We start from the raw sequence: 27,717 nt of genomic DNA, 5'->3' as shown, positions 1-27,717 counted from the left end.
TTATAACATCATCATCCTGGAGACATTTCCTGCAGCAGCCTCTACATAATCCAATCATAACACCTGTTCTTCCGATGATAGTATATGGAGCTCATAAATATTTGTTCAATGAATTCTCCTAATGCTATTATTCTAATTTCCAGCATCAAATCGATACCTTTCCAAAGTTTGAGGGAAAGGTTACACAATAGCATATTTCTTTTTTTTCTCAATTTCTATTGATTTATTTTGTTTTACTTATATAATTTAACAAGGCAGTTTTACATAAGCTCACATCAACCACAGAATGTAAGCACTTAACCACACGATGTACAATTTTAAATTGGGTTCTATATTAAATAGTCTAATGTCTCTCTTAAATTTTTTGGTCAACCAAACTCTCCCCACATCTTTGGGTTCAGTGGTTTTTTGTTTTTTTTTTTTTTTTTAACATATGCTTGGCTCAGAATAAGTATGCTCAGAATAAGTAAATCAGGAATATGAAAACCTACTATATGAATAGAAATAATCTGACTATGTGAACTGGTAGAACATTGGGAAGAAAACAGAAAAGTTCTGTTAAAACAATGATAGTGGCATATTTCTAAGCCCAGATTCATACATTCCTTAAGAAAATATTTATAACCATAATGGCAATGCTCTAAACTTTAGAGTTCTCTTATTTTGAAGTTTTTAATTTTTTTTTATTTTAGAGAGAGAGTGTGAGGAGGGGGAAGGAGGAGGGGGGAGGGAGAAGGAGAGGGAATCTTAAGCAGGCTCCACATTTTTCAGCACCCAGCCTGATGCCAGGTTTGATCCCACGACCGTGGGATCACGACCTGAGCCTAAATCAAGAGGTGGACACTCAACTGCTGAGCCACCCAGGTGGCCAAGTGATTTTAGATGTTAGCTCATTTATCCTTAATGACCTTCTGATGTTGGAGACAAAAAATTTTAGCTCTTCCTTTTGTCTGGCTGGATGGAGGAACGGAGGAAGAGAGGGAAGTGACTTGCCCAAGGCCACCCAGAATGTCAGCTGTAGGGTCACTAAGTCACTCAGGTTTCCCAACTTTGACTTCCAAGCTCTTTTCACTATACCATGTATTGTTTAAAAGACTTTTCTATTTAAGAGCATCTGAAATATTTTTATATATTAAAGAGTAAATTTTACAAATGTAGTAAATACTACTGTGAGACTTTAAAATGGATTTCACCCTGTCTTAACATGAAAACCCTAAAGAAGATACCTTTCTTCTCAGATTCATACTTGTGATATTACTACTGTGAAGCAAAACCATCAGTTAAGAGTCTAATATATGGATATTCCTTAAGTCCAAAATAAAAATACTGTAACTGTAGAACCAACATCCTTGTGTTCTGACTCTGATGAGTCTCGACTGTCAGAATCCTTAACAAGGGCCCTACTGATACAGCAAGGCTCATAAATATTAGCAGAATCTACCCTCCGCCAGCTCCAATCCGAATCCTCAAGTTCTATCAACTTTGTCTCCTAAGCCATTGCCTGTGTTTAGCCACTTAACATTCACTGAGCCACTTCGTTCTGAACCTTTGTGCATCTCTCCAAATTGTTAGAACAGCTTCCTCTTCAGCCTAATTTCTTATTTCTCTTTTTATCAATTCATAATATATCCTATCAAAACAACCATCCTAAAATATTTCTCTGATGACAAAGCTGCTTACGCTCAAAACTTCGATGCCCACTCCCATTTAAAAAAGGAATTAGAATAACCTCGCATGATGTGCACATAGTTAACATTCAATGTCAAGATGAATTTAAGGGCGTTTACAGGTTAACCTGTCTTCTGAGTCTAACCCATGTTCCCTACAAAATCTGTTTCAGCCCTTATTCCCAAAGCACAGTCACTCTCCTCTTTCATTCTTGCTCTTTCAAGACAATGTTGGACGTGTGGTAGGCACGCAAAAAAGATTTATTCAGAATGATTGCTCGCTCATGTCTCCCATTAAATTTAACCATTCTTTCAAGAAATGAAGATTTCACATACTGTCTCTATAAAACTTTCTCGGTCCTGCCAGGAAGAGAACATCTTTCCTTTCCTTCCCTTGCACACTAGTGCACTCTAACACCTTAAAAGTACTTAATCAACAGAGCAGAGTGTTTGTAGTGTATTATTTTTATACTGAATATAGGGTCAGTTTTTTATATCTTCCTATCCCTTTTAGCACCCAGTAGATTGCCTTGGACAAAAGCTCAGCTTTATTTTAAAACTCACTGCTGGTTTTAGAACCCTGCAAGATCCGAGTATGAGCAGAACTTACTAAACTTTCCCAAACTCATTACTGTAAGTATTTTTTGCTATTAAGAACCAGAAATCAGGCTTGTCGTACACTGTAAAAACTCCACTGCCTTCTGACAAAGTTATCACTAGGAGCAGGGCAGCTGCAGCCCCTAGTTTAACTTGAGATGTTTAGTTAACGTCACATAAGGAAGCGTAGGAAGGATATAAACTCTCTTCCTTTCATCAAAAGGCCTTACTAGCTTTTCTACAATTGAGGGCACTGGGTCCAAGCGACAGCTTCCAGGGTAAGGTTATGTGAGGTCATGTAGAAAAGCAGGAAAAGGGAAAAAGTGACCAAGTTTTATAGTGAGTGCTTCTAGATTTAACACATGAAACCTATCTGCATATGGCAATAGAGCAGTTGAAAAAGTTCCTAAAATAAAACTTACATGGGAATGTGAGAGTTGAAAGCAAGCTCTTAAATTGTTTTCATGAGGATGGTTCAAAGTTCTCTACCTCGCTGATACTAGTCCTTATGCCTAGTATAAATGCTAAATTTGTATGGCTTAAATTCATGAGGATTTACTGTAGTACCTGGCTCTGAAATTAAGCAAAATATCACTGAATTACCAATACAAGAGTGAAAAAAAATCATTTCAGAAAACAAATGTTTAGATAATAGGCAGATGAAGACAGAATTTTACCTGTGTTCTGCTGCTGGAACAGAATAGCCTGGAACAGGATCTTTCGTTCCATAGTATTTTTTAACAAAAGCAATTCCTGCTACTGTGTCTGTTCCTTTGAAGTTAACCAAATGAGCAGACGCTCCTATGCCAGCAGTCTGGAAAATAAACCATAAACCAAAATCCAAAAAAGAAAAAGACCCATACTTTGAGGTATAAAGCAGCATAGCTCTCAAAGGAATATCTGTCTTCAGATATCCTTAGAGATACCATTATCAGACATAATAGTTCCTTATGGCAAAGATCCAGTTTTTCCTAAATATTTAAGGAGTCAACTGTTACCTCCTCAAAGAAACCTACCAAATAATGACCCACCCCCCCTTTTCCCACCAGCCTCTTTTCCCTTACTCTGTGCCTTGTGCTTCTCTGTAGCATTATCTGACATCTGCTATATTTATTATAATATGTTACACTTAAGTCTGTCCATCCATCATCCATCTAACAGAGAAAGGACAGGGATATTTGCTGAAAGCTTTATTCCAGGTACTCTGAACAGAAGCTAACACATAGTAGGTAGTTTACATATATAATATATATATTATATACATGTATATGTACATGTATACATATGTACATACACGTATATATGTATAATATATATAATATATATGTATATATATATATAATATATATAAAAAATATATAATATATATATATTTATAATATATATATATTGACTGAATCCCTGGAATTTCAAAATGTTGCCTGCTCAGAACCAAGGTCACTATCAAAATTCCCCCCAAATTTATAATGGCAATCTAACCAACAAACCACATTTTATTAAATGAAGTGCACTTCATACTTCCATACCTCTTGGGAAGAAACTCCTCTGTAGCCAAAATCATGTAACTTATACTCCAGACCATCTAAGTTACCAGATGTTTCCAGCAAATAGTTGGCCAATATTTTCTTCTGCTCTCTAGAATTTGTGGCCACTGTGATTGGATACCAGGACTGAACAAGAATAGTCTGTAGTGACAAAATTAATCACAAATATTAGAACATAAAATGCTGAGTTTTTCTGAGGAAACTCCCTGCTTTCTCTGGAGGTATGTCCTAGACCTCCATACTACTGGAAATACTAGTGAGACGTCTCAACCATACTGCAAGATGCCTACCACGTGCATTCCAGATAGAGTGCACAGCTCAGTTCTCAGCTCAGCAACACAAAGGATAAGCACAGCAGGACCTTAACAGTAGAGAACATCAGATTACCTAGTTTCTATCCAAAGTGCCACAAAGCAAATAATATTACACTCATACTTGGATGTTGAGGCAATTACCATAAAAGTTTCTTTAAAAACATTTTTTTTTTAAGTTTATTTTTATTTTTGAGAGAAAGCACGAGTCAGGGAGGGGCAGAGAGAGAGGGAGACAGAGAATCCCAAGCAGACTCTGTACTGTCAGTGCAGAGCCCGACTCGGGGCTCACACCCACAAATGGTGAGATCATGACCTGAGCCCAAACCAAGATCCGGACACCCAACCAACTGAGCCAACACCTGAGTGCCCCACCGTAGAAGTTTCTAAGTAAGTTAGGCTATCTTCAATTTCTTTACTTGATGTGGACCTGCATCAAACAGTTTATGCAGCAGCACGGGAATACACCTTGAATGGTGTATTGGGTCTAAAGAAGTTACTCATTTACTCCTCTTTATAGTCTTGGACCTAATTTTTCTTGGATCTATTATGACTACTGGTAGGTTATTTAGTTCAGATATACTTTTGCTTAGCACTAGAGAATTCTATTAACTGAGTTATGCTTTACATCCTTGGCTTTTAGCAAGTCATTTTAAGAAAGTCACATGAGGGGCGCCTGGGTGGCTCAGTCAGTTGAGCGTCCGACTTCGGCTCAGGTCATGATCTCACGGTCTGTGAGTTAGAGCCCCACATCGGGCTCTGTGCTGACAGCTCAGAGCCTGGAGCCTGCTTCAGATTCTGTGTCTCCCTCTCTCTGTCCCTCACCCGCTCATGCTCTGTCTCAGAAATAAACATTAAAAAAAAAAAAAAATTAAAAAAAAAAGTCACATGAAACATTTCTGCATGTGCTGTAAAACTGTGAGATCACCATCTATTTTACAATTCTTTTTAATAGCAAAAAGGTTTTGTTTTGCTTTTTGGTTGGAAGAAACAGTTAAGTTTAGCTCAATATGTTCATTCCTCAGCCCCTTTGTAAGTCTGAGACACCTTTGCAAAACCTTTAGGCTCTTTTAAACAGGTTTTGAAATCTGACGAGAATTAAGGTTTCTTCGAGCACCAGTATTGATATTGCTAAAGCAATCCAATAATTTTAGTGGGTTTTAAAATTCAGTGTATGGTTAGTAACAATCAAAGGATATTATTAGTAACTTTGAACATACACTGGGAGAGGTTACTGGAAGGAACACTATTATTTAAAATGTTTCAAAACAAGGGTTGCCTGAAGAACAACTTTAAGTTTGTAAATAACAAGTTTGTTGGATTTGGTAACAGATTTCATACACATGGTGGTAAACTTGGGCTGGGGATGGATAAGATTAGGATAAACCTTCTCTAACCCTCACAACAGAAACCCACAAAGGATGCAAAGTTACTATGAAAAAGTCTCTTCTGGAGACTTGGTATCTAGTGTAAACACAATTTTTTATAAAACACAGGATCTGTCAGAAACTAAAATAGGGATTGTGTCAGACCATAAACAACTGTGGCTTAGATAAAAATACCTGGCAAGGACTGAAGTTATTTAAAATCATATACATTAGTAGAATAGAAGGTAAATTTGAGGGAAGTTCTGTTGCAGAAGCAAATAAAAACACGTACCTATGTATGTTTTTTCCCTTCAAAAGCCAGCACTCCCACACTGGATTTTACTTTAAAAAATTTTTATTTTAAATTTTTTTTAAGTTTATTTATTTTGATAGAGAACAGAGGAGGGGCAGAGAGAGTGGGGGAGAGAGAACAGGATCCCAAACGGGCTTCGCACTATCAGTGGGACTCGATCTCACAAAGTCTGAGCCAAAATCAAGAGCTGGACACTCAACTGAGCCACGCAGGCACCCCACATTTAATAATTCTTGTATTAAAAGTGGTATTTCTTTATTTGCTAACAAACTACCCCTCTAAGGGGTCTATATATAAAATTTTTTAACTTTATGTTTTAGTGAAATACACCAAAATAATGATTATGACAACAGGTTTTTGGTGGTGCTTGTTTTCAAAGGCTGGTGTTTTTTTCACCTTCTGAAGATAAAGAAAAACATACATGAGGCAGGTGAACTGGGAACTAGTCCTCCATAAATGTCTGCTCTATGGGAATTCCATCAAACACAGGGAAAAGTACTTCTTGACTAAACCCTCAATCAGAAAACAGAAAAAGTGAAAAAAGTGATGATGATTTTCAAAATAAGGTTTATCTGTTTGGGCTCTTCTGGCATTGAAGGTAAAAGGATATACGGGTAGACAAGATGTTGTGGTTAAGAACGCTTACTCTTGTGTTTTTAATAATACCATCCTCTTAAAATCACATATTTCCCAGTACAAATTCTGTAACACCTGTACAAAAACTAATAATGAGATAAGTTTTCTTTTACTTTGAGTTCACAGTTAATTCAAAGTTTTAAGACACAGCAGTAAACCATTTAAAATCATTATTTTGGTTAATTGAACATTTTTTTCTGGGGCTATTAGCCTACTATAAGTTAATGTCCCATAAAGAGAAGTTTTAAATTTTCTGTCAACTTAGAAATTGTATTTCAAACACATTCTTGGACCTCTTAATTCCCCTAAATTTTCTAGTCCTTATAAATAACCTCAAATGTATTATTTTACAATACAACAAATGAGCTTAATAAACTAATTAAGATAAAGAATCCGTTCTAAGCACTAAGTAAAAAACACCTCTCAGATAGAAAGTGGTATTTCTATAGTCACTTTCTAGAATATTTCCTCTAATAGATAAAATCTAAATCGAACTGTTGAGAAGCTAACTAGGTTACATATGTAAATAATATCAAAACTATGAGCACGTGAAGACAGGACTGCTTGGGTCCAAATGAAAGGAAAACAAATAAAAAGCCTTGCAATATAAACTCAGAGTCTATTATGTATCCTCCTTTTTGGACTTAATGATCAGCAAGTGTTGAGTGTGTTTAGATGAGACATATCAGGTAGTAAAGCCTCAGCTCTAAACTGATTAGATAATGAAGAAAGCTGTTAAAAATCTGAACAAAATTCCCTTTGTATAATTAGAACAGAATATCCACAAAATATCTTAAATTACTAAAAATATACCTGTGCTGTTTTTCTCAGTTTTTTCTATGACAACATAGATTTCAGATTGCAACAAACGAGACGGAAGCCAACTGAGCCTTACCGGTACTAGTTCTTAATAATTTCACACAGATAAAGTCTTAGAATGTTAGATTTTGCTGGAAGGAACCTTAAAGATTATTTAGTTCAACTGTCATTTTTTAAATGAGGAAACTAAGGCCTGGAAAGATTTAGTAAATTGTAGATTACACAGCTTTATCAGCAGCAATTTTAAAACTAGAATCCCAGTTGAATGGTTTTTACATCTTCAATTAATGTTTTTTTTTTCAATATGTGAAGTTTATTGTCAAATTGGTTTCCATACAACACCCAGTGTTCATCCCAAAAGATGCCCTCCTCAATGCCCATCACCCCCCCTCCCCCTCCCCACCCCCCATCAACCCTCAGTTTGTTCTCAGTTTTTAAGAGTCTCTTATGCTTTGGCTCTCTCCCACTCTAACCTCCTTTTTTTTTTTTCTTCCCCTCCCCCATGGGTTTCTGTTAAGTTTCTCAGGATCCACATAAGAGTGAAAACATATGGTATCTGTCAATTAATGTTAAATAAAAATTAAAAACAAAACAAAACAATTCACCTCGATCCAATTTGTAAGCCAGTAACACTCTGGATCTGTGTTTTCCACTGTGAAGAGAACATTTCCTCGGGGAATGACATAGCCCTCAGGAACAGCTTTTATTTCTATTGGAAGATGCCCATCATATTTCTGGTAAAAGACAATAATGAAATTATTCATTCAGCAAATGATAATCAGATACCTGCTTTAATAGGTTCTTCATATTTTACAGAAGCTAAACTTACTGTCACAGAAACTGCAATTGTACATGTTATTATATTGCTAGTAATATCCTCATTCTCTTAAAATTAGCTAAGATGATTTAACAGTTTAGACACCGACATTAATTTTTACATTTTATGTAGTCCAAGTACTTCTGCTAAGAACATTTCTACCAGAAGACAGAGATAATCTCAAACTGGTCAAAACAAAAAAGTTGTTTTTTCTCAAGATTTCAAAAAAAAAGAAGAGTTTATTCCAACATATTCCAAAAATTTTCCAAGAACACTCCTTCTTCTAGTCGCCATTTTTGTAAAACAAAAGCTAAATACTAAAAGATAAAATAAGGGACTACTATTAAAGAGCAACACGAACAAAATAATGTCAAACAAAAAAAGGAAAAAAGAGAGAGAGGTCCCTGACAGTACAAGAACCTTAAGCAGGTTTTCCCTTTATTCTGTTTTCGTAGAGTGGATAGACCAATCATTAAGTATACTTTCTAGAGCTTTGGCAATGAATATCCAAGTACAACAATTCTCTCCAAAACTAGGCTGCAACATATTTGCTACAGACTATGTGATCAGATATTTAATTACACCTCCCTTCTTTTAAAGGTAAGGGCTGTGGCTACATTTTGGCTAGGAAGGCAAATTATTTCAGAAATCCTAGTAGTTTTTATGTGATTTGGGATAGGTAAATAGATAAAAGAAAAGTCTGTTTAATGAGAAGCACTGGAAGTCTCACGATACAGCAGAAAGAATACTGCCTTAGAAATCCCAGCTCGGACTCAACAATCTGGACTCAGACTGTGGGCAAGTCATTCAACATTTCTCGTCTCAGACTATTCTTCCAACAGGGTTAGATAAGACCATCTCTAGGTTAGATCCCTGCGATTCTCTGAACATAAAAAATCAAAAGATTTATCACCCTGGCTACTGGGAATTATATATAGCCTAACACTTATCTATTCCTATTCTCTTCCCAACAAACCAAATAGGGTAAGTGCAGGAATTAGCCCCCAGATTTTACTGACCTTACTTAAGATACGGGGAAATTATACCACAGAGTGCTTACTTGACTTCTTCAAAGACCCATAAGTAAAAAATAGTAAAACTCAGTATGACAACATAGGCCTGAAAGTTAAAGTATTTGTAATTATTTTGTTGATGATAGTCTACAATGGAAAAGACATTTGTTTTTAAGATATAAATGAATTAACACTTAACGCGCCAAGATGCCTAAAGATCCCATTCCCAACCTATCTTCATAATAATCACCACCATTCAACTCTTCTAACTCAATTCCCGTATCTTTGGATGCTCAAAATTAAGTAACTGATCCAAACATGCTAGGTATTAATATCATAGTACAATAAAGAATGAAAGCCAACTTTATGGATCTACACCAAACCATTCCAATTATTCAGTAAGAGAAATTTCCTACAAGTACTGGGTAATGATAGACTCACTGCATCTATTGCCTTAGATAAGCTACAGCCAAGAAAATAGACCAAAATTTCAAAATTGCCAAATAATGATGCCCCTTCCTAATATTTTCAAAGAAAAGAGGAAATCACCTTTCTGAAAAACACTATCTAAATTATCATTTGTTTAGGGGCGCCTGGGTGGCTCAGTCGGTTAAGCGGCCGACTTCAGCTCAGGTCATGATCTCGCGGTCCGTGAGTTCGAGCCCCGCGTCGGGCTCTGTGCTGACAGCTCAGAGCCTGGAGCCTGTTTCAGATTCTGTGTCTCCCTCTCTCTGACCCTCCCCCGTTCATGCTCTGTCTCTCTCAAAAATAAATAAATGTTAAAAAAAAAAAAAAAAGTTTAAATTATCATTTGTTTATATTACAACAAATTACTGAGACCTGCTATAGATTCTATATACTAATTATTTGCCACCATAAAAAAATATTTAAATGTTACCCTTAACTTTTCCCAAGAATGTCTAAAATAGCTCTTAAATTTGGGCCAGACAGAAAAAAGTTGTAATTATAGAACAGTCTTCTATTCAAATTCCTTTGTAAGAAATTTTGAACTGAAAGAAAAACCAAAGTAGAGCAAAACATTAAAAACATTTTTTACCTCAAGAATGTAGTTCCATCCCTTTTCATTAAAGACATCATCCTGGAAATGCTCTCTGTACACCTCTTTGGCTTCCTGGATCTTCTCTTTGGTCACAACCTTACCTAAAAGGACAAACGTTTCCTGTTTACATTTCTAAAGGCATTCTATGAATTGCTGAGCTGTGGTAGGATTCATGTCTCTACCTATTTCACCATTCTGTGGATAAAAAAAACAAGAACTGAGAGATTAAATGATCACCCAGAGTCAACAGCAGAGCCAGAAATGGAATCTGAACTTCTGATCACTCACCCTATGTTAATTTCCAGTTTGAAAAACAGGTGTGCAGAAGCAACTATTACAGAGAGTATTTTTTTTCTTAATCCCAGGAATAAGTTAACTTCTAAGATGTGTTTTTTCTCTCACTATTAATTTAAATACTCTTGAAATTTGATACAGACAATTTTCCAGGTGAATATTTTTGCTTTATTCATAAAGGATGTCTTCAGGGGTGATAATCCAATAATTTTCACAATTACTAAGTTTAAGTTTTTGCTCCTCAAGTACACTTTTAGTTATCTTTAGCTGTAAAATTAGGGTAATAGTAGAGTACCCACTCACAGGATTGTGAGGACTGAGTTAAGACACAGGAAGCACTTAGCATAATGCTGGCCTGTAATAGGTAGTCAGTATATTTTAGGTATAATTAATAATGTCATGTTGTATCAAGTTTTTAAGCTGTAAAATTGAAGTGTGACATCAGTCTTAAAAATTTGTCAAGATTATGGAAAATTTTCAGTTTTTATCTGTGTAAAATTCAACTTAATCTGTATTCAATTCTGAGATTATTTTTATTTCAAAAGGTCAGAGATGAAATTTTCCAAAATGTATAAAACTTTTGGGAACTGTTCCCCCCCCACCGTCCTTGAAATACCATTATAAAACAAACTAGAAACGGACTTTCAAATAAAACTGCACAGAAATTATTTTGGGGGTTTTCCATTTTAAAATACATTTGAGACTAAGGCCGCAGCATCAGGTAGTTCTGAAAAATAGGCCTTTAAGATAAAAATGACTATGATAAAAATATTCTAATTGCTACCATGATTCAAAATGAGTTCCCAGGTCAATAATGAATCCTCTACTGTGAATTAAGGACTTAAAATCTATTAACATACCAGATTAGCCTCAGAAAATTACTGACTTTTCTAAACTTATTCCCAAGTTTATTAGTTTCAGAAAACCTTTCTCATATTTAGAACCAATCACATATACCAAATTATAAGATTTATGTGTTCAAATTAACACATTTTTTACAATTCAAAAAAAAAACCTAGAATAGTCAAAATAATTTAGTAAATATCAAAATTAAACTGTTCAATGAGTTCCTTTAAATTAAGAATATAACAATATAGGAGAAAAATTATAAAGAGCTTACATAAAAGCAGTGTTTGAAATGTACTAGGAAAAATAATACCTTTTAAGTACTTATTAAGAATGTACTGCAACCCATAAAATACTGTTTCCTCGTATTTCACCTTCTTTATTTTTGAGTTTTCTGTCTTCTTTTCACGGCATTCAAAGTAGGAATAAACTTTGCTGGTATTGGGTGGGTACTGTTTATAGTGAGTAACCTAAAGGGGAAAGCAATACTTGAGTTAGAAAACATTCGAACAGAATAGAAATCATGACTGAAAGGGCTTGAAATTATTTAAAACCAAAGAAACTAAACTTATTTGCTATTCATCAGCTTCTTTTCCCGGCTGTAAAGAATAAAAAATAAGTATCATACTTATTAGGATACTTTTAATGTTCACTATCTTACTTTGAAAACCACAGGAGAGTATTAACTTTTATAAACAAATCAAATGAACTTAAGGAAGTAGGAGGCTTCTAAGCTGGACAGGCACTTGAAAATAAAGTTTGAAGAAAGTTATCTCATTTGATCTTGGGGAATGGTCTTCCTTCAGGGGAAGAGAGACGTAGCTGCCTGGCAGGGGCATAACCAGGATATAAAAGAACATACTGGAAGAGGGTGGTACTGTTACTATCTAAATGTGGTATGTTTGAGAAGTCAATAGGCAATGCTTCCCATGACTCATCTGTACAGCCAGGTAGGGAGAATGACTCTGATCTTCACAATAACACATGGAACCTGGATGAAAGCAACAGCAGGAGAAAACATATCTTGTTTCATACATAATACTACTTGTTCTCTAATTACCACCAAATTGGGAAATAAGTCTATCCAATGCAACATCAAATCCTTAGGAGCGTAAAAATGAGTATTATAAATTTTTCCATAAATATGGGTAAGAGTCATTGTTGAAAATTAATCTTTGTTTTAAGAAAAAAAGTGAGTTCATTATAGTTGGATTTTTTAAAAAATATTTTAATGTGGTTAAAACATTTTACCTATAGAAAATAACTGGGAGAATAATGTGTATTTGCTCTGTTGTAACATTAGGAATGGTCATGTCCTAAAACTTAAGGTACAGGGTGGTAAGGTAGGTCATGGTGGAATAATCTTTGCAGCACAAGTTTCATGAATGACCACTGTGACATGAACCATGGTTCCTGGTTAGCTCTGATCCTCAGTTTAAGGGAAACCAATGCTTTCCTTGTTTGGTTGCACAATCTTAATCCCAATGAAACTTGGCTTTAACCTTTGTAGCTTAGCACAAAAATTCTAAGATGAACATACTCTATATAGAGAGCAAAAGAAAAAAAGATCACAAATGTTTAATAAATGTTTCTGCTCCAACAGAAGCAACTTGTCACTCTATGAAAACAGCACCCGTACACTGCTTGAAGGCAACTGGGTGGTCAATTTTAAACCTAGAAGTACTACACCAGGGTTTTTTTTCAAGGTTAGAACCTGGAGACTGATACCACTGGAGGCTGAAGTAGCAGCTCAGTGAAATAGCTAAAGCCAAACCCAAAGCAGTTAAATCTTCAAGCCGATTCACTAAAATGCAAAAACAACATTTATATACGTATGAACGATACCCTATTTCAACTGATTAGAAAAAGAGAACACTATCTAAAAACATACCCAAGAAGTACATAAAAATGAAAATGCCCAGTTTACAATCTAAATAACTCTTAACTCCTTTAGTGGGAATAAGCAGTGAGGTAGAAAAGTCAACTATGATGAAGTAAAAATTGAAGGAAGGTCTGGATCACATCATGCAAGTTTATAAAAGCCAGATTCATAGTTGTGACTCTCAGTAGTTAGCCTGACCTTTTACAGTTCAGATACTCAAAGGTACATCTTTATAAATTTACTTTTTCTACATCAAATTTAAAAGTATGAGAAGGTAAATGAATCTTCTGAGTAGACCAAACAGTTAAAGCTGAATGGAAATGTCCCTAAAGCATTTAACTCTCCTCTTTGGTCTAAAAGTATACTAAAATTTTTCGATCAGACAAATAGAGTCCCAGTTCTGGCCAATAACTGAACATGTTTATAATTTTAAAGCTTTACTTCTGCCATGTTTTTTAATTATGGTACTTAAAACCTTAGCACAGGGGCACCTGCATGGTTCAGTCATTTAAGTGTCTGATTCTTGATTTTGGCTCAGGTCATGATCTCACGGGTTAGTGAGATCGAGCCCTGCATTGGACTCCATGCTAACAGCATGGAGCCTGTTTGGGATTCTCTTTCCCTCTCTCTGTCCCTCCCCTGCTTGTGCACACTTGCTCTTTCTCTCTCTAAAAATAAACAAACGTTAAAAAAACATCTTCTTTGGACAGCTTTAGAGAACTGTTCTGCAGTTCTCTAGGTTTAAGAACTGAACTGTTAAAGCAGCTAATTCTCAGGTAATTAACCATGAAATCTAATTTACCATTAACCACCTACCAATGAACACCCAATACATTTACAGAAAAAATAGTATAGTTAGATATATTTGTATTGGCTTATACCATTGTTTAAATCGGGGAAAATTTTAAACCGAGATTCTTAGTAAATACTATTCTACAAATACAGCCAAAAGATGATTTACAATGATTCTAGTTCTGGTAGGTTTACTATCCTCTTCATTTTACTTTCTGTTAAGGTCTCTCTGAACCTGGGAACCTTCAGAAAATAAGATGATACAGCAGAAAATCAAATTAATTAATTGTTATTTTATAAATAGTTCATTCACAAATATATATCCTGTGTCCACTATATATCAGGCACTGTTTCAGATTCTGAGGATGGGGAAATAAAATGGACTGAGACAGTTTCTATTCTCAAAGGGCTAATGAGGGCTGAAAGGTCAGAGAAAACCAATATAAAAACACCATAATTTCAGATACAGATGGAGGTTTGGAAACTTAAAAGAAAATGATAGGCCAGAGGGGGCCTGAGAGACTGCTGTAAATAGGGGGCCAGGAAGGCTTCTCCGAGATGGTGACATGTGACCTACACAACAAGGAGATAGAAGACACACTGACGTAAGGGACAGGACACGATGAAGGCCAGCATGGCTGGTTCTTAGAGGTGCAGAGAAGGAGGAAGTACATACATGGTAAGGTCAGAGAGATGCAGAGACACGATCATGTAACCACGAGGAGCTTGAATTTTACATCAAGTGCAATAGAAAGCCACTGGATGTTTTAAGCTGGAATGAATATGATCTGATTCATATTTTATAAGGATCAGCTGGACAGTGAGGTGGATAATGGATTACAAGGTGACCAAAGAGGAAGCAGGACCATCAGGTAAAAGATTACTACACCAAAGACTAGCTTAGGTGAGAGCAGTGGCTCATCTGGAGGTAAAGGAGAATTAGGCTAAAACACTAGATGTGGGGGATAATAAGGGGGAGGGATTAGCACTGTTTCCTACATTTTTGGCTTGAGCAACTGGGTGAATAAGGGTGCCGTTTACGGAGATGGGAAAGGCTGTGGAAGGAATGGATTAGAGCTGTTTTAAATATGTCATGTAATGCTAACAAAGTCTCACAGTATTCAAAATTAAACTACACAAAAGAAGCTCTTAAATCACGTTGGTTTTCTTAGCACTACTTTAGCTTCTATCAATAGGAAAAATGGTTCTACGGTAAACTTAGCATTTTTTATAAGATGAGAATAGCTAATTTCTCATAATATCCCCAGCAAACCTTATTCCTAAAAATGTTTCCTAAACTAGCATGATTTTCCTACAGCTAATAGAGCACTACCAGTACATAAATACACGTGTGGTAAAGAACACAGGCACACAAGAAAATGCAGTTCTTTTAACAGAACCTAATTTCACAGTCATGTGAGTGATTTACTTCGTGAAAAGCTTCTAAAAATTATAATCCCTAGGGTAAATATCCTTGTCCCAAGTATGACATTTAAAGAGAAATATGAGAAATATTTAAGTTGCATAGAATCTTTCTGTGAGAGCAGACTCTTAACTTTTTCCTGAGCTTCTCCAGATTTTCCATAAAGTCTATTTGGTGTCTTTTCAAGAGCTTTCCTCTCATAATGGGATCACATGTCCAAAGGCAATCACTACTAACCTACTTTACCAGTTATAATTTTAACAGCTAAATAATTATCATAAGCCAACATTTTAACAATACCACGTGTATATAAGAGCACATGGGGTAACATGTATAATGCCACAGAATTAGTTTTACTATCTCCAAAATTTGTAAGGGCACTCAGAAGACGATCCACTCAGCCTTACGATGAATGGCTAAAACTTTATGTCTCTTCAATGCTACTGTGCTTAAAATAGCAAAAATCAATCAATCAATCAATCTTCTTTTCAACATTTTTAAAAATTTTTCAAGTCCTGGAAATACTTCTGTTGCCACAGAAAATAATTCTTTGCTATTTGGCTTTTGAAGCGATAACAACTTCAAAAGTATGGCTTAAAAATATTTGGATTACATTTTGGGGGAGAGAGGAAATTGTCAAATCAGTTATAATCACACTACCCCTTCCCTTAAACCTCTTTGGCACAGAGCGTTTGATAATTTGTACTTTTTTGGCTGCACCCTTGAAAAAGATTTAATCAACTGACAAAGAGGACACCAGCTTCTGGTATCTTTGTTTTGCAAAATCTTATAAAACTTTACTGATCTAAGTTAATCTTCCTCTGAACTATATTCATAACTTACATACAAGATTTTATTTCTATTGCCTGGGCTTTTCCTATAATTTATAGTATAAACCTTACTGGAAACTGCATTGTAAGAATGCACAGGTAATTTGACATAGAAACTGCAACAGTCCTCCACTCCTTACAAAGATTAGGCTGCCAGGAGAGCCGCTGTGACATAACTTAGCTGCCCGATCAGAAGCAATGAAAGAGAAGCAACTATGAAAAATGGGGACATGTCAGAGAAAGACACTGGGTTGCTAAAGTCCCAGCCAGGACAAAATTGCCAGTGAGAGGATTCTCATCTATCCCCATCTCTTTTTCCAAAAAGCCCAAACCTTTAAGGTTTGTTATTCGCCATTAATGAGACAGCAAAATCTGTTTTACAAAAGCCACCCTGGGTGCCTCATCATCATAAATTATATAATCTTCTGTAACTTCTCTAAAAACAATTTTCACCCATTCTGAATTTTAAGAGACATCTTTTGTCTTTTAAATACCTAGGAGATCTCCAATATTTATTAAATGAATTGATGAAAATGGGCTGAGTTCTAGATAACCAGTTTACAAATGACCTTTTGAGAAGCAACCCACGCTGGACAGCACAATTCATAACAATGGGTGATATGCTTTAATACACATTTCATAACAATGGGTGATGTGTAAATTGCTTAGAGATTACTGTTATACACTATATATATTTTTTCAACTTAATTGACAACATCTTCCATTTTTATCTAACAGGATAAATGTTCAGAAATAATGAAACTATTCTCTGCTGTAGATTGTTACAAACATTATCCACACAGAAGGAAAAGGAACAAGGAACAGAAATGCATCTTTTAATGAGCCAGTTATTTGTAAACTAATCATTGGCTACCCCAGAGATAGGTGGGGAACCCTCCACCCCCAAACAGAAACCTGACCTGTCTCCTTCACGAAAATTTCCAAATGCCTTTTAAGCACCGCAGTGACTAACACCCCTCAATGCACCCTTCCTTACCTGGCCTAGCACAATGTAAATACAACCCAGTAGATAATTGTGCTTTATGCCATTTTGAAATGATTAAACAGGAACCCAGGATGAAAATGGAAAAACAACCACATTTACCTGTTTCCTCAGTTCCTTATTATGTATGATATAGTATGTGATTACAGAAATGAACCCTCTGGAGAGGATACAAGGACAAACAAAGCACCTGTGTTGTCATGTGCTTAAGCACTATCGTACTACTTGCAAAATACCTTTTTATGGTCCTTAGACGACCAACTATTCTTTCTTCAGTTTTAGAAAGAAATCAATGTTATTCTCTTATCCATCAACATGTCTAAAACCACTAGGTTCACTACTGTAACTAGCCAGTACTTTGTAAGTGCTGATAAGGATATCTAATAGTTTCATTTAATTGCCAAATAAAAATTTCATTGCTTCTAACATCAAGATTCTGATTTGTCTCTTTTCATCTAAGAAGATAAAAAGGTAAAAATGGGATATAGCCTATAAAGACCACTAATAAGGCAAATAAAATTTAAAAATATTAGTATGGAATACACAATGTATTTTATTGTGCTGTTGTAAACCATTGGTATAAAACATATCAACCTGACTAAATGCTCTTAAGGGATATTTTTTGGGGGGATATTAAAAATCTTAGTAAAAAGATTTCATATTAGACCAGTTTGGAAGACAACAGAATAAGAGGACCCTAGGCTTTCCTTGTCTCAAAACAATTAGATAATTATCAAATCATACTAAATACCCTAGAAATTTACCTGAAGGCGGGAGAACAAATCCCACAACTATAGGTAGAGAAGAGGCCACAAAAAAAGAAGGCAGAAGTATGGAGACGTGGTTTGGGAGAAACAGATCGTGGCCGCTATGGTGGAAGGGAGAAGGGCTACAGACAGACAAACACACAAGGGAGCACGGAGGAATATGAATCCCCATAGCACTTGGCTTGGAAAGTGAGAGGAGCCAAATTTTGTGAGTTCTTGCAATCAGCAGGGCTTAAAGCCTGGAGTTTTAAAGGTCAGGAGGCTTGGCCGGGATACAGCTGAGGGCACTGCCCTGCTCCTATAGAAAAGGCAGGCAAACAGCCCATGAACATACAGTGTGAAAAAACAGTGATCTGCAAAACAGCCAGGGCACACAGTGGGGAGGTTATCTGCTCATCTTGGACCATGTCCCAGAGAGGCAGCGTTCATAGATAGATTCCTCTGGGAACAAAGGCCCTGGCAGAAGCCATTTCACTCCCCTTGCCCTTCAGCATAAGCACAGGGCCACCTGTGGGAACCAGTGCAACACCCACACTCCCTACCTAACTTGCTTACACCAAGCCCCCACGACCCCCTGCCACTGTGCACTTGGGTGGAATTGCCCCTCCCATTCACATTTGCCTCAGTCCTAGCACTTTGGGCCCCCTCGCCCAGAAGAGGGCCAAACCCTGAGCACATGGCACTTCCTGAGGTGGGAGATTTGCAGGGCCTCAGTTCTACTGGTGATAGTGACATGTCTCACTTCACAAACAGAACAGAGCACACCTAGTTAAAATGCACCACATTCAGGCTAGGGACCAAATACTGCCCATGGCAGACAAAGAGAACTTCTATAGATGACTGGCCTAAAGGACACAACAGGTGAGCACATGCAGCACACATTGGAGACATTCCCAGAAGTGCCAGGCCCTGGGGAACAGGGGACACTACACAATAGAGCACTATCGGACCTCTTCTTTATAAGGCCATTACCCTCAAGAACAGGAGACGTAGCTAAGTTTCCTAACACAGAGAAGCAGGCAAAGAGACTAAGACAAAATGAGAAGACATTTTGGAACTTGTTCCAAATGAAAAACAGGAAAAGGCCATGGGCAGAGATCTAAGTGAAACAGATATATGTAACATGTCAGAGAATTTAAAGTAATGATCATGAAAACATTCACTGGACTTGAGAAAAGAGTGGAAGGCATCAGTGAGACCATTAACACAGAAATAACGAATAACTTAGAAGGGATAAAGGGCTAAGTAAATGAAATGAGAAACACACTTGATGGAATGAGCAACAGCCTGGAAGAACATAAACAAACTAATAATCTAGAAGACAGAGCAATGGAAAGTAATCAAGCTGAGAAAAAAGAATTACGCAAAACGAGAATAGACTTAGAGAACTCAATGACTCCATCAAGCACAGTAACATTCATATTATAGGAATCCCGGAAGAGAGAGGAAATGGGGATGAAAAATGTATTTGAAGAAATAACAGTTGAAAACTTACCTAACCTGGAGAAGGAAACAGATATCCAGATCCAGGAGACACAGAGGACCCTCCAAAAAAAATCAACAAAAGCAGATCCACACCAAAACATATAGTAATTAAAGTGGCAAAATAAAGAAACAATGTTTAAAGGAACAAGACAAAAGAAGGCAGTAACATACAAGGGAAACCCCATACAGCTATCAGTGGATCTTTCAGAAGAAACTTTCCAAGTCAGAAGGTAGTGGCATGTTAGTTCCAAAGTGCTATATGGGAAAAATCTGCAGCCAAGAATACTCTATCTAGCAAGGCTGTCATTCAGAATAGAAAGAGAGATCATGTGTTTCCCAGACAAAGGCTAAAGGAGTTCATGACTACCAAACAAGCCCTGAAAGAAATATTAAAGGGGAGTCTCTGAGCAGAACAGAGACCAGAAGGGATAGTATAAAGGTAGGAAACAGAAAATCAGTAAAAATGGGTATTTCTGTAAAAAATCAGTCAAGGAACTCACAAAATAAAAGGATGCAAAATATGAGAACGTGTATTTAAAATGTGGGAAGGAGAGGAGTAAAGAATGGGTTCAAACTTCCAACGCCCATCAACTTAATATAGACTACTATATGCCAAAGAGGTTACATACAAACCTAATGGTAAGCACATATATAAAACCACTAATAAACATGCAACAAAGAGAAAAAAATCCAAATGTATTAAAGAAAACCAGAAAACCATGAGAGAAAGACAAGAATGAATCAGAGACATCGTCAGAAACAATCACAAAAAAATAATGGCAGTGAATACATATCTTATAATAATTACTTTGAATGTAAATGGATTAAACACTCCAGTCGACAGATATAGGGTGACAGAATAGATAAAAAACAAGATCCTTCTACATACTGTCTGCAAGAGACTCCTTTTAGATCTAAAAACACTGGCAGATTGAAAGTGAGGGGATGAAGAAACATCTACCATGCAAATAATGTCAAACGAAAGCTGGAATAGCAATACTTTTTATCGGACGAAGTAGACTTTAAAACAAAAACTGTGGGGCTCCTGGGTGGCTCAGTTGGTTGAGTGTCCAACTCGGCTCAGGTTCTGGTCTCGTGGTTCGTGGGTTTGAGCCCCACATTGGGCTCTGTTCTGGCAGCTTGTTCAGAGCCTGGAGCCTGCTTTGGATTCTGCATCTCCATCGCTCTCTGCCCCTCCCCCGCTTGTGCGTTCTCTGTCTCTCAAAAATAAATGTAAAACAAAAACTGTAACAAGAGACAAAGGATGCTATATAATAAAAAAGGGGACAATCCAACAAGAAGATATAACGATTGTAAATATTTATGCCTCTAACATAGGAACACCAAATACATAAAACAGTTAATAACAAACATAAAGGAATTAATTGATAAGAATACAATAATAATAAGGGACTTTAACACACCCTACTTACATCAACGGACAGATGACCTAAAGAGGAAATCAATAAACAATGGCTTTGAATGAACAGATGGATTTAGCAGATACATTCATAACATTCCATCCTAAAACAGAATACACATTCCTTTCAATTGCACGCAGAACATTCTCCAGAATAGATCACATGTTAGCCCAGAAAACAAGCCTCAACAAATTCAAGATCAAAGACACACTATGCGTCTTTTCTGACCACAATGCTAGGAAACCAGAAGTCAACCACAAGAAAAAATCTGGAAAGATGGCAAGGGAGGTTAAAAAGCAATGAATGCGTAAATCAGGAAATAAAAGAATAGATTGCAAAGTACACAGAAACAAATGAAAACACAATCGTTCAAAACCTTTGGAATGCAACCAAAAACGATTCTAAGAGGGAAGTTTAAAGCAATACAGGACAATCTCAAAAAGCAATAAAAGTCTCAAATGAACAACCTAACCTTACACCTAAAGAGGCTAGAAAAAGAACAAACAAAACCCCAAACCAGCATAAGGAAGGATATAATAAATATTACAGCAGAAACAAATGATATAGAAACTAAAAAAAGCAATAGAATAGAGCAATGAAATCAGGAGCTAATTCTTTGAAAAACTCAACAAAATTGATAAACCTCTAGCCAGACTCATCAAGAAAAAAGAGAAAGGACTCAAATAAATAAAATCACAAATGAGAGAGAAGAAATAACAACCAACACCACAGAAATACAATTATGAGAATATTATGAAAAACGATATACCAATAAATTGGACAGCCTAGAAGAAATGGATAAATTCCTAAAAACGTATAAGCTACCAAAACTGAAACAGAAAACTGGAACAGACTTATTGCTAGCAAAAAAATTGAGTCACTAATCAAAAAACTCCAAACAAACAACAGGCCAGGACCAGACAGCTTCCCAGGCAAATTCTACCAAATATTTTTAAAAATTTTTTAATGTTTATTAATTTTGAGAAAGACAGGGACAGAGGGCACGCAGGGGAGGGGCAGAAGAGAGGGAGACACAGAACTGAGGAAGGCTCCAGGCTCCAGGCTCTGAGCTGTCAGCACAGAACCCAATGTGGGGCTCGAACTCACGAACTGTGAGATCATGACCTGAGCCGAAGTCAGACGTTTAACCAACTGAGCAACTCAGGTGCCCCTCTACCAAACATTTAAAAAAGAATTAATACCTATTCTTCTCAAACTATTCCAAAAAATGGAAAAGGAAGGAAAACATCCAAATTCATTCTATGAGGCCAGCATTACTCTGATATCAAACCAGATAAAGACACCACTAACTCCAGGCCAGTATCTCTGATGAACACAGATGAAAAATTCTCAACAAATTACTAGCAAACCAAATCCAACAATACATTAAAAAATTATTCACTACGATCATGTAGGATTTATTCTTGGGCTGCAAGAGTGGCTGATTATTCGCAAATCAATTAATGTGATATAGCACACAAATAAGAGAAAGGATAAGAACCACATGATCATTTCCATAGATGTAGAAAAAGCATCTGACAAAGTACAACATCCATTCATGATAAAATCCCTCAGTAAAGTAGGTTTAGAGGGAATACACCTCAATGCAGTAAATGCCATATGTGAAAAACCCATAGCTAACATCATCCTGCATGGGGAAAAATGGAGAGCTTTTCACCTAAGGTCATGGAAAAGACAAGGATGTCCACTCTCACCTCTTTTTTTCAATACAGTACTGGAAGTTCCCGCCACAGCAATCAGACAACTAAAAGAAAAGGCTTCCAAACTGGTAAGGAAGTAGTAAGACTTTCACTGTTTGCAGAAGACATGGTCTCACCACATATAGAAAACACAAAAGATTCCACCAAAAAACTATTAGAACTGATAAATGAATTCAGCAGAGTTGCAGGATACAAAATCAATGTACAGAAATCTTGCATTTTTATACACCAATAATGCAGCGGCAGCAAGAGAAATTAAGAGGACAATCCCATTTACATTTGCACCAAAAATAGTAAGACACCTAGGAATAAATCTAACCAAAGAGGTGAAAGACCTGTACTCTGAAAACTGTAAAACACTCATGAAAGAAATGGAAGACAACACAAAGAAATGGAAAGACATTTCATGCTCATTAACTGGAAGAATATTGTTAAAATGTCTATACAACCAAAGCAACTTACACATTTAGTGCAATCTCTATCAAAATGCCAACAGCATTTTTCACAGAAGTAGAACAATTCTAAAATCTGTATGGAACCACAAAAAACCCCGAATAGCCAAAGCAATCTTGAAAAAGCAAAGCAAAGCTGGAGGCATCATAACTCTGAACTTTAAGATATATTACAAAGCTGTAGTAATCAAAACAGTATGGCACAAAAATAGATACACAGATCAATGGAACTGATTAGAAAGCCCAGAAATAAACCCACTACATATCAATTAATCTTCAACAAAACAGGAAAGAATATCCAATGGGAAAAAGACAGTCTCTTCAACAAAGAGCGTTGGGAAAACTGGCCAGCTACAAGCAAAAGAATGAAACTGGACTGCTTTCTTACACCATACACAAAATAAATTAAAAATGTATTAAAGACCTGAATGTCAGACCTGAAATCATAAAAATCCTAGAACACAGGCAGTAACTTCTTTGGCTGTAGCAACTTCTTTCTAGATATGTCTCCTGAGGCAAGGGAAACAAAAGCAGAAATAAACTATTGAGACTATGTCTAAATAAAAAGTTTCTGCACAGCAAAGGAAACCATCAACAAAACTAAAAGAGACAACCTACTGAGTGGGAGAATATATTTGACAATGATGTATCTAATAAAGGGCTTGAATCCAAAATATATATAGAACTTCTACAACTCAACACCCACAAAACAAATAACCCAATTAAAAAATGGACTAAAGACATGAACAGATAGTTCTCCAACAAAGACATACAGATGGCCAAAAGATAAATCAAAAGATCCTCAACATCAATTCCCCATCAAGGAAATGCAAATCAAAACTACAATGAGATATCACCTCTCACCTGTCAACATGGCTAAAATCAACAACACAAGAAACAACAGGTGTTGGTGAAGATGTGGAGATAAAGGAACACTTTTGCATTGTTGGTAGAAATGCAAACTGGTGCAGCCAATCTGGAAAACAGTATGGAGATTCCTCAAAAAGTTAAAAATACAACTACCTTACGATCCAGTAATTTTACTACTGGGTACTTACCCCCAAAACACAAAAACACTAATTCAAAGGGATACATACACCTCTATATTTATAGCAGCATTATTTACAATAGCCAAGATATGGAAGCAGCCCAACTGTTCCTCCATTGAGGAATAAAGAAGAGGTGGTGTGTGTGTGTGTGTACATATATATGTATACATACATATATGTGTATATATGTGTATACACACACACACAATGGATTATTCAGCCATGAAAAAGAATGAAATATTGCCATTTGTGAAGACATGGATGGAACTAGAGAGTATAATGCTAAGTGAACTAGTCAAAGACAAATATCATGATTTCACACATATGTGGAATTTAAGAAACAAAACAAATGAGCAAAGGAGAAAATAAAGACAGACAAACCAAAAAACAGACTCTTAATTATGGAGTACAAACATGGTTACCAAGGGGGAGGTAGGCGGGGGGGATGTGTTAAATAGGTGATGGGGATTAAGGAAGGCACTTGTGATGAGCACTGGGGTGATGAGCACTGGGTGATGGAATCACTATATTGTACACCTGAAATGAATACTACACTGTATGTTAAATAGCTGAAATTAAAATAAAAACTTAAAAACATATAAAAAACAAATAGGCTTCATATTAGAGAATAAAATATACCAGTCTGATTTGAAAACGGGCAGGAATAAGCTATTAAAGAGATACAAATTTTACTAGTGCATTAGGTATGCCCTGCTAGATTAGAAAACTTTATGGTAATTCATTCTAATTAAAAGCATCCCAGAAAACTGATGTTAAGGCAATTTTACATTCCTTACGTATAATGGCTCGAGGAACCACGAACTAAAGGAATTTACACTCATTTTGTTTTTAAAAGTTAGACCCATCAACTATTTCCCATTTTCAATCAAATCATAAATTACCACATTATAAAAATTGGAAATCATTTTAAAGACTTAGTTAGGAAAAAAATTGGGTGAAAAAATTTAATTAAGAGAAAACTATGAATGAGACCATTCTAAAATCACTACTGAAGATACTCAAAATGCTAGGACCTAAGACAAGAGAAGGTTTTAAGGCTTAGAAAACCATAGTTGATAATACTTTGATCTCCTTACAATGGTGTAGATTTCCACTTTAAAATTCAATTTAAAAGTCCACTTGTTAAGGAAACTTGGCTCTGTTTTAAGTAACTACCCGTCTAAATTATCGTTAGTAGAATCTTAAACTCCTGGGAAGAAATGAACAAAACAGAACTTAAGTAAAACGGGATTCTCCAAAATACTTTGTCCAATTAAATTTAAGGAAAGAAACAAAAAGCAAAACCTCACAACAAAACCCAAAAATATGCTTTCCCTTTGTATTTCAAACCACCACACTGTCAAGTAAAAACTGAACTTTATTTTGTTCAAGTGGGTTTTCTGGCCTGACATTTCATCTTTTAAGTGTGTTGGCCAACAAAGCTTTAGCAAAGTATAGTTCAGTTTACTTCATGTAATTTGGAAACTAGGGGGAAAAACTTTGCCACATTTTCCTTTAATCATTCTTTCCTTTACTAATTTGTGTGGGTTTCAAACAAACTTAATGGAGCAGCAATACACTGAAGTGTCCAATAGGCATATTAACACAATGTTGTGTTGTGCCACTCCTCTAAGTTCTCCAGGGTTAAAACTACAGTTCATTTAACTCGTGATTCACATTCCTTTTCACAGAAATCCTGTAGTGACCCTAATGGAGTAAGGGCAGGGGATCGGCCTTTACAACAGGGATAAGGAGCACGAGTGATCACCAGGAGCAAACGAGTTTGAAACGGAGCCCAGTGGAGTGGGACGAGGGAATCCAGCATGTTTCCCGAGGGCAGATAGGTGTCCTCCACACCCCGGCCACAGGCAGAGGAACGTGGCTGGCTGCTGCGGCACCCCTACTAGCACCCCTACTAGGTCCTCGCCCACCTCTTCCTCGGGAAGGGACGTACCTGCTCAGCAAGGGCGGGGAAGTGCACTCGATTCAGCTTGGCGGGGAAAACCCACTTCTCAAACCCCACTCCCTTTCTCCAGGGCCGAGCCCCAGGAGCCGTTACCTAACTGACCCGCTCTCCTCGGCAGAGCCCTCGCCCAGGCCGGCCCAATCCGACCCGGCCAAGGCCAAAAGGCCGAGCTCCTGGGGAAAGCGTGCGCTCGGCCGGTGACGCCCAAGCCTCCCGGGCCCCGACCCCGCCACAACCGCCTGAGCCCCGAGCCCCGAGCCCAGCGGCGGGCAGGCGGGCGGCGCCGGCTGGGGCCCGCCTCAGCCCCTCGCCGCGCCCCCCCCCAACCACGCACCCCAAAGCCCCGCCTCCTGCCGTCCATCCCTCCATCCCTCCTCCATCCACCTCCTCCCCACTGCGGCGCCAGCTTCACCTGCCTCATCCGGCCGCCGCCACTCGCCCGCTTCTTCCCTCGGGCTCGCGCAGCGCCACGACCCCAGACCGGCCGCCCCCCGCCCCACAGCCCCGCGCTCGTCCCGAACGCGCCCTCTCTTCCCCCTTCACCTGCCCCCGCCCCGAACCTCTACCTTGTAGGAGTCAGTAGCTAGGAGGATGTTGAAATCGGCGTCTGCCGCAGCATTCATCTCGGGCGGGAGTGTGCGGGCCACGCGCCGCGAGCTGCCCAGCGCGGCGGCGAGGAAGGAGAAAAATGGGCTTCACCGCGCTCCGTTGCTTAAGTCACCGCTCGGCCGGAGGGGCGGGGGAGAAGAGGGGGGAAGCGGAGTGGGGAGGAGGGGCCACAGGAGGGCGGGCCCGGGAGCCGTGACGCGGCGGGGGGTGGTGGCGGCGGCAGCTCTCGAGCTCTCAGCCCAGGGACTCCGACCGACTCCTCACCTCGGCTCACCGCCCCCGCCCCATCATCCCGGAGCAGAGGCGAGGGGCGGGGCGCGGCTGCGCGTGCGCAACGCGCGGGGGGGCGGGGCTGGGCGGAGAGGACGTGAGGCACGCGCTCTTTTTCCCGCACGCTGGCTCCGGGAAACCGGAGGCTGCCGGGCAGTCCCGGCCGGGGATCTGTGGTCCTGCTTCGGTTTCATTTCCCGGCGGGACGGTGAGGGGCGGGGGAGGGGTAATTCCCAGCCTCGCTCCTTCTGCGATTAGCCGGTTCGCCCGCCGCGTGACACCTTCCCGTCCTACCCAGTCCTGGCCCGTTTTCTGAGTCCTCCAGAAGTCACGCCACCCGGCTGGGGGCCGAGGAGCCTCCCTCTGCCGCTCTCCCCATCCCCCCCCCGTGCAGTTACTTACCTTTGTCTTCGGCTGGGATTGAAAAGCGAATCTTTTGCCTCCATCCCTCTTGTCCCTCCTGGTCCTTCTAACCCACTCTTTAAAATCGGAAGATCTGCGGTGAGGAATAAGGTCTGAGGGGCCCCTTTACTCTGCCACATCGACTCCGCTTTCCTCCGACTGTGTGGCTGAGCTCTTTGATCCTTTGAATGATGTTTTGATATTTTCCCAGAGAAAATACCCTGCGCGGGAAGGCGGGGGTTGAATTCAGTCCTCACATCTAATGAAAGTACAAGGCCTGATTGAATCTAATAGTGCCCAGAAGTAAACGACAACGGGCCAAGATTTTGACACGGTGCAAAACTGACTTTCATCATTGTTA

The 27,717-nt window shown here is 38.1% G+C and overlaps 1 protein-coding gene across 1 annotated transcript in view; it reads right to left on the bottom strand.

Annotated features, from left to right (window-relative positions):
- NAMPT (nicotinamide phosphoribosyltransferase) overlaps positions 1 to 26,834 on the bottom strand; it is a 41,231-nt gene extending 14,397 nt beyond the window's left edge. Inside the window, exons 1-6 of the mRNA XM_042964512.1 lie at positions 26,642 to 26,834; positions 11,598 to 11,754; positions 10,142 to 10,245; positions 7,860 to 7,988; positions 3,791 to 3,949; positions 2,942 to 3,078 (exon numbers count right to left, since the gene is read on the bottom strand). Of these exons, the coding sequence (XP_042820446.1) occupies positions 2,942 to 3,078; positions 3,791 to 3,949; positions 7,860 to 7,988; positions 10,142 to 10,245; positions 11,598 to 11,754; positions 26,642 to 26,698 (743 nt within the window). The 5' untranslated portion in view covers positions 26,699 to 26,834. The remainder of the gene's footprint in view (positions 1 to 2,941; positions 3,079 to 3,790; positions 3,950 to 7,859; positions 7,989 to 10,141; positions 10,246 to 11,597; positions 11,755 to 26,641) is intronic.
- Between the last annotated feature and the right edge of the window lie 883 nt (positions 26,835 to 27,717).

The sequence above is a fragment of the Panthera tigris genome, chromosome A2, assembly GCF_018350195.1.
Source record: "Panthera tigris isolate Pti1 chromosome A2, P.tigris_Pti1_mat1.1, whole genome shotgun sequence".
In the NCBI taxonomy this organism is placed as follows: Eukaryota; Metazoa; Chordata; class Mammalia; order Carnivora; family Felidae; genus Panthera; species Panthera tigris.
This window is presented reverse-complemented; position numbering and strand designations above follow the sequence as displayed.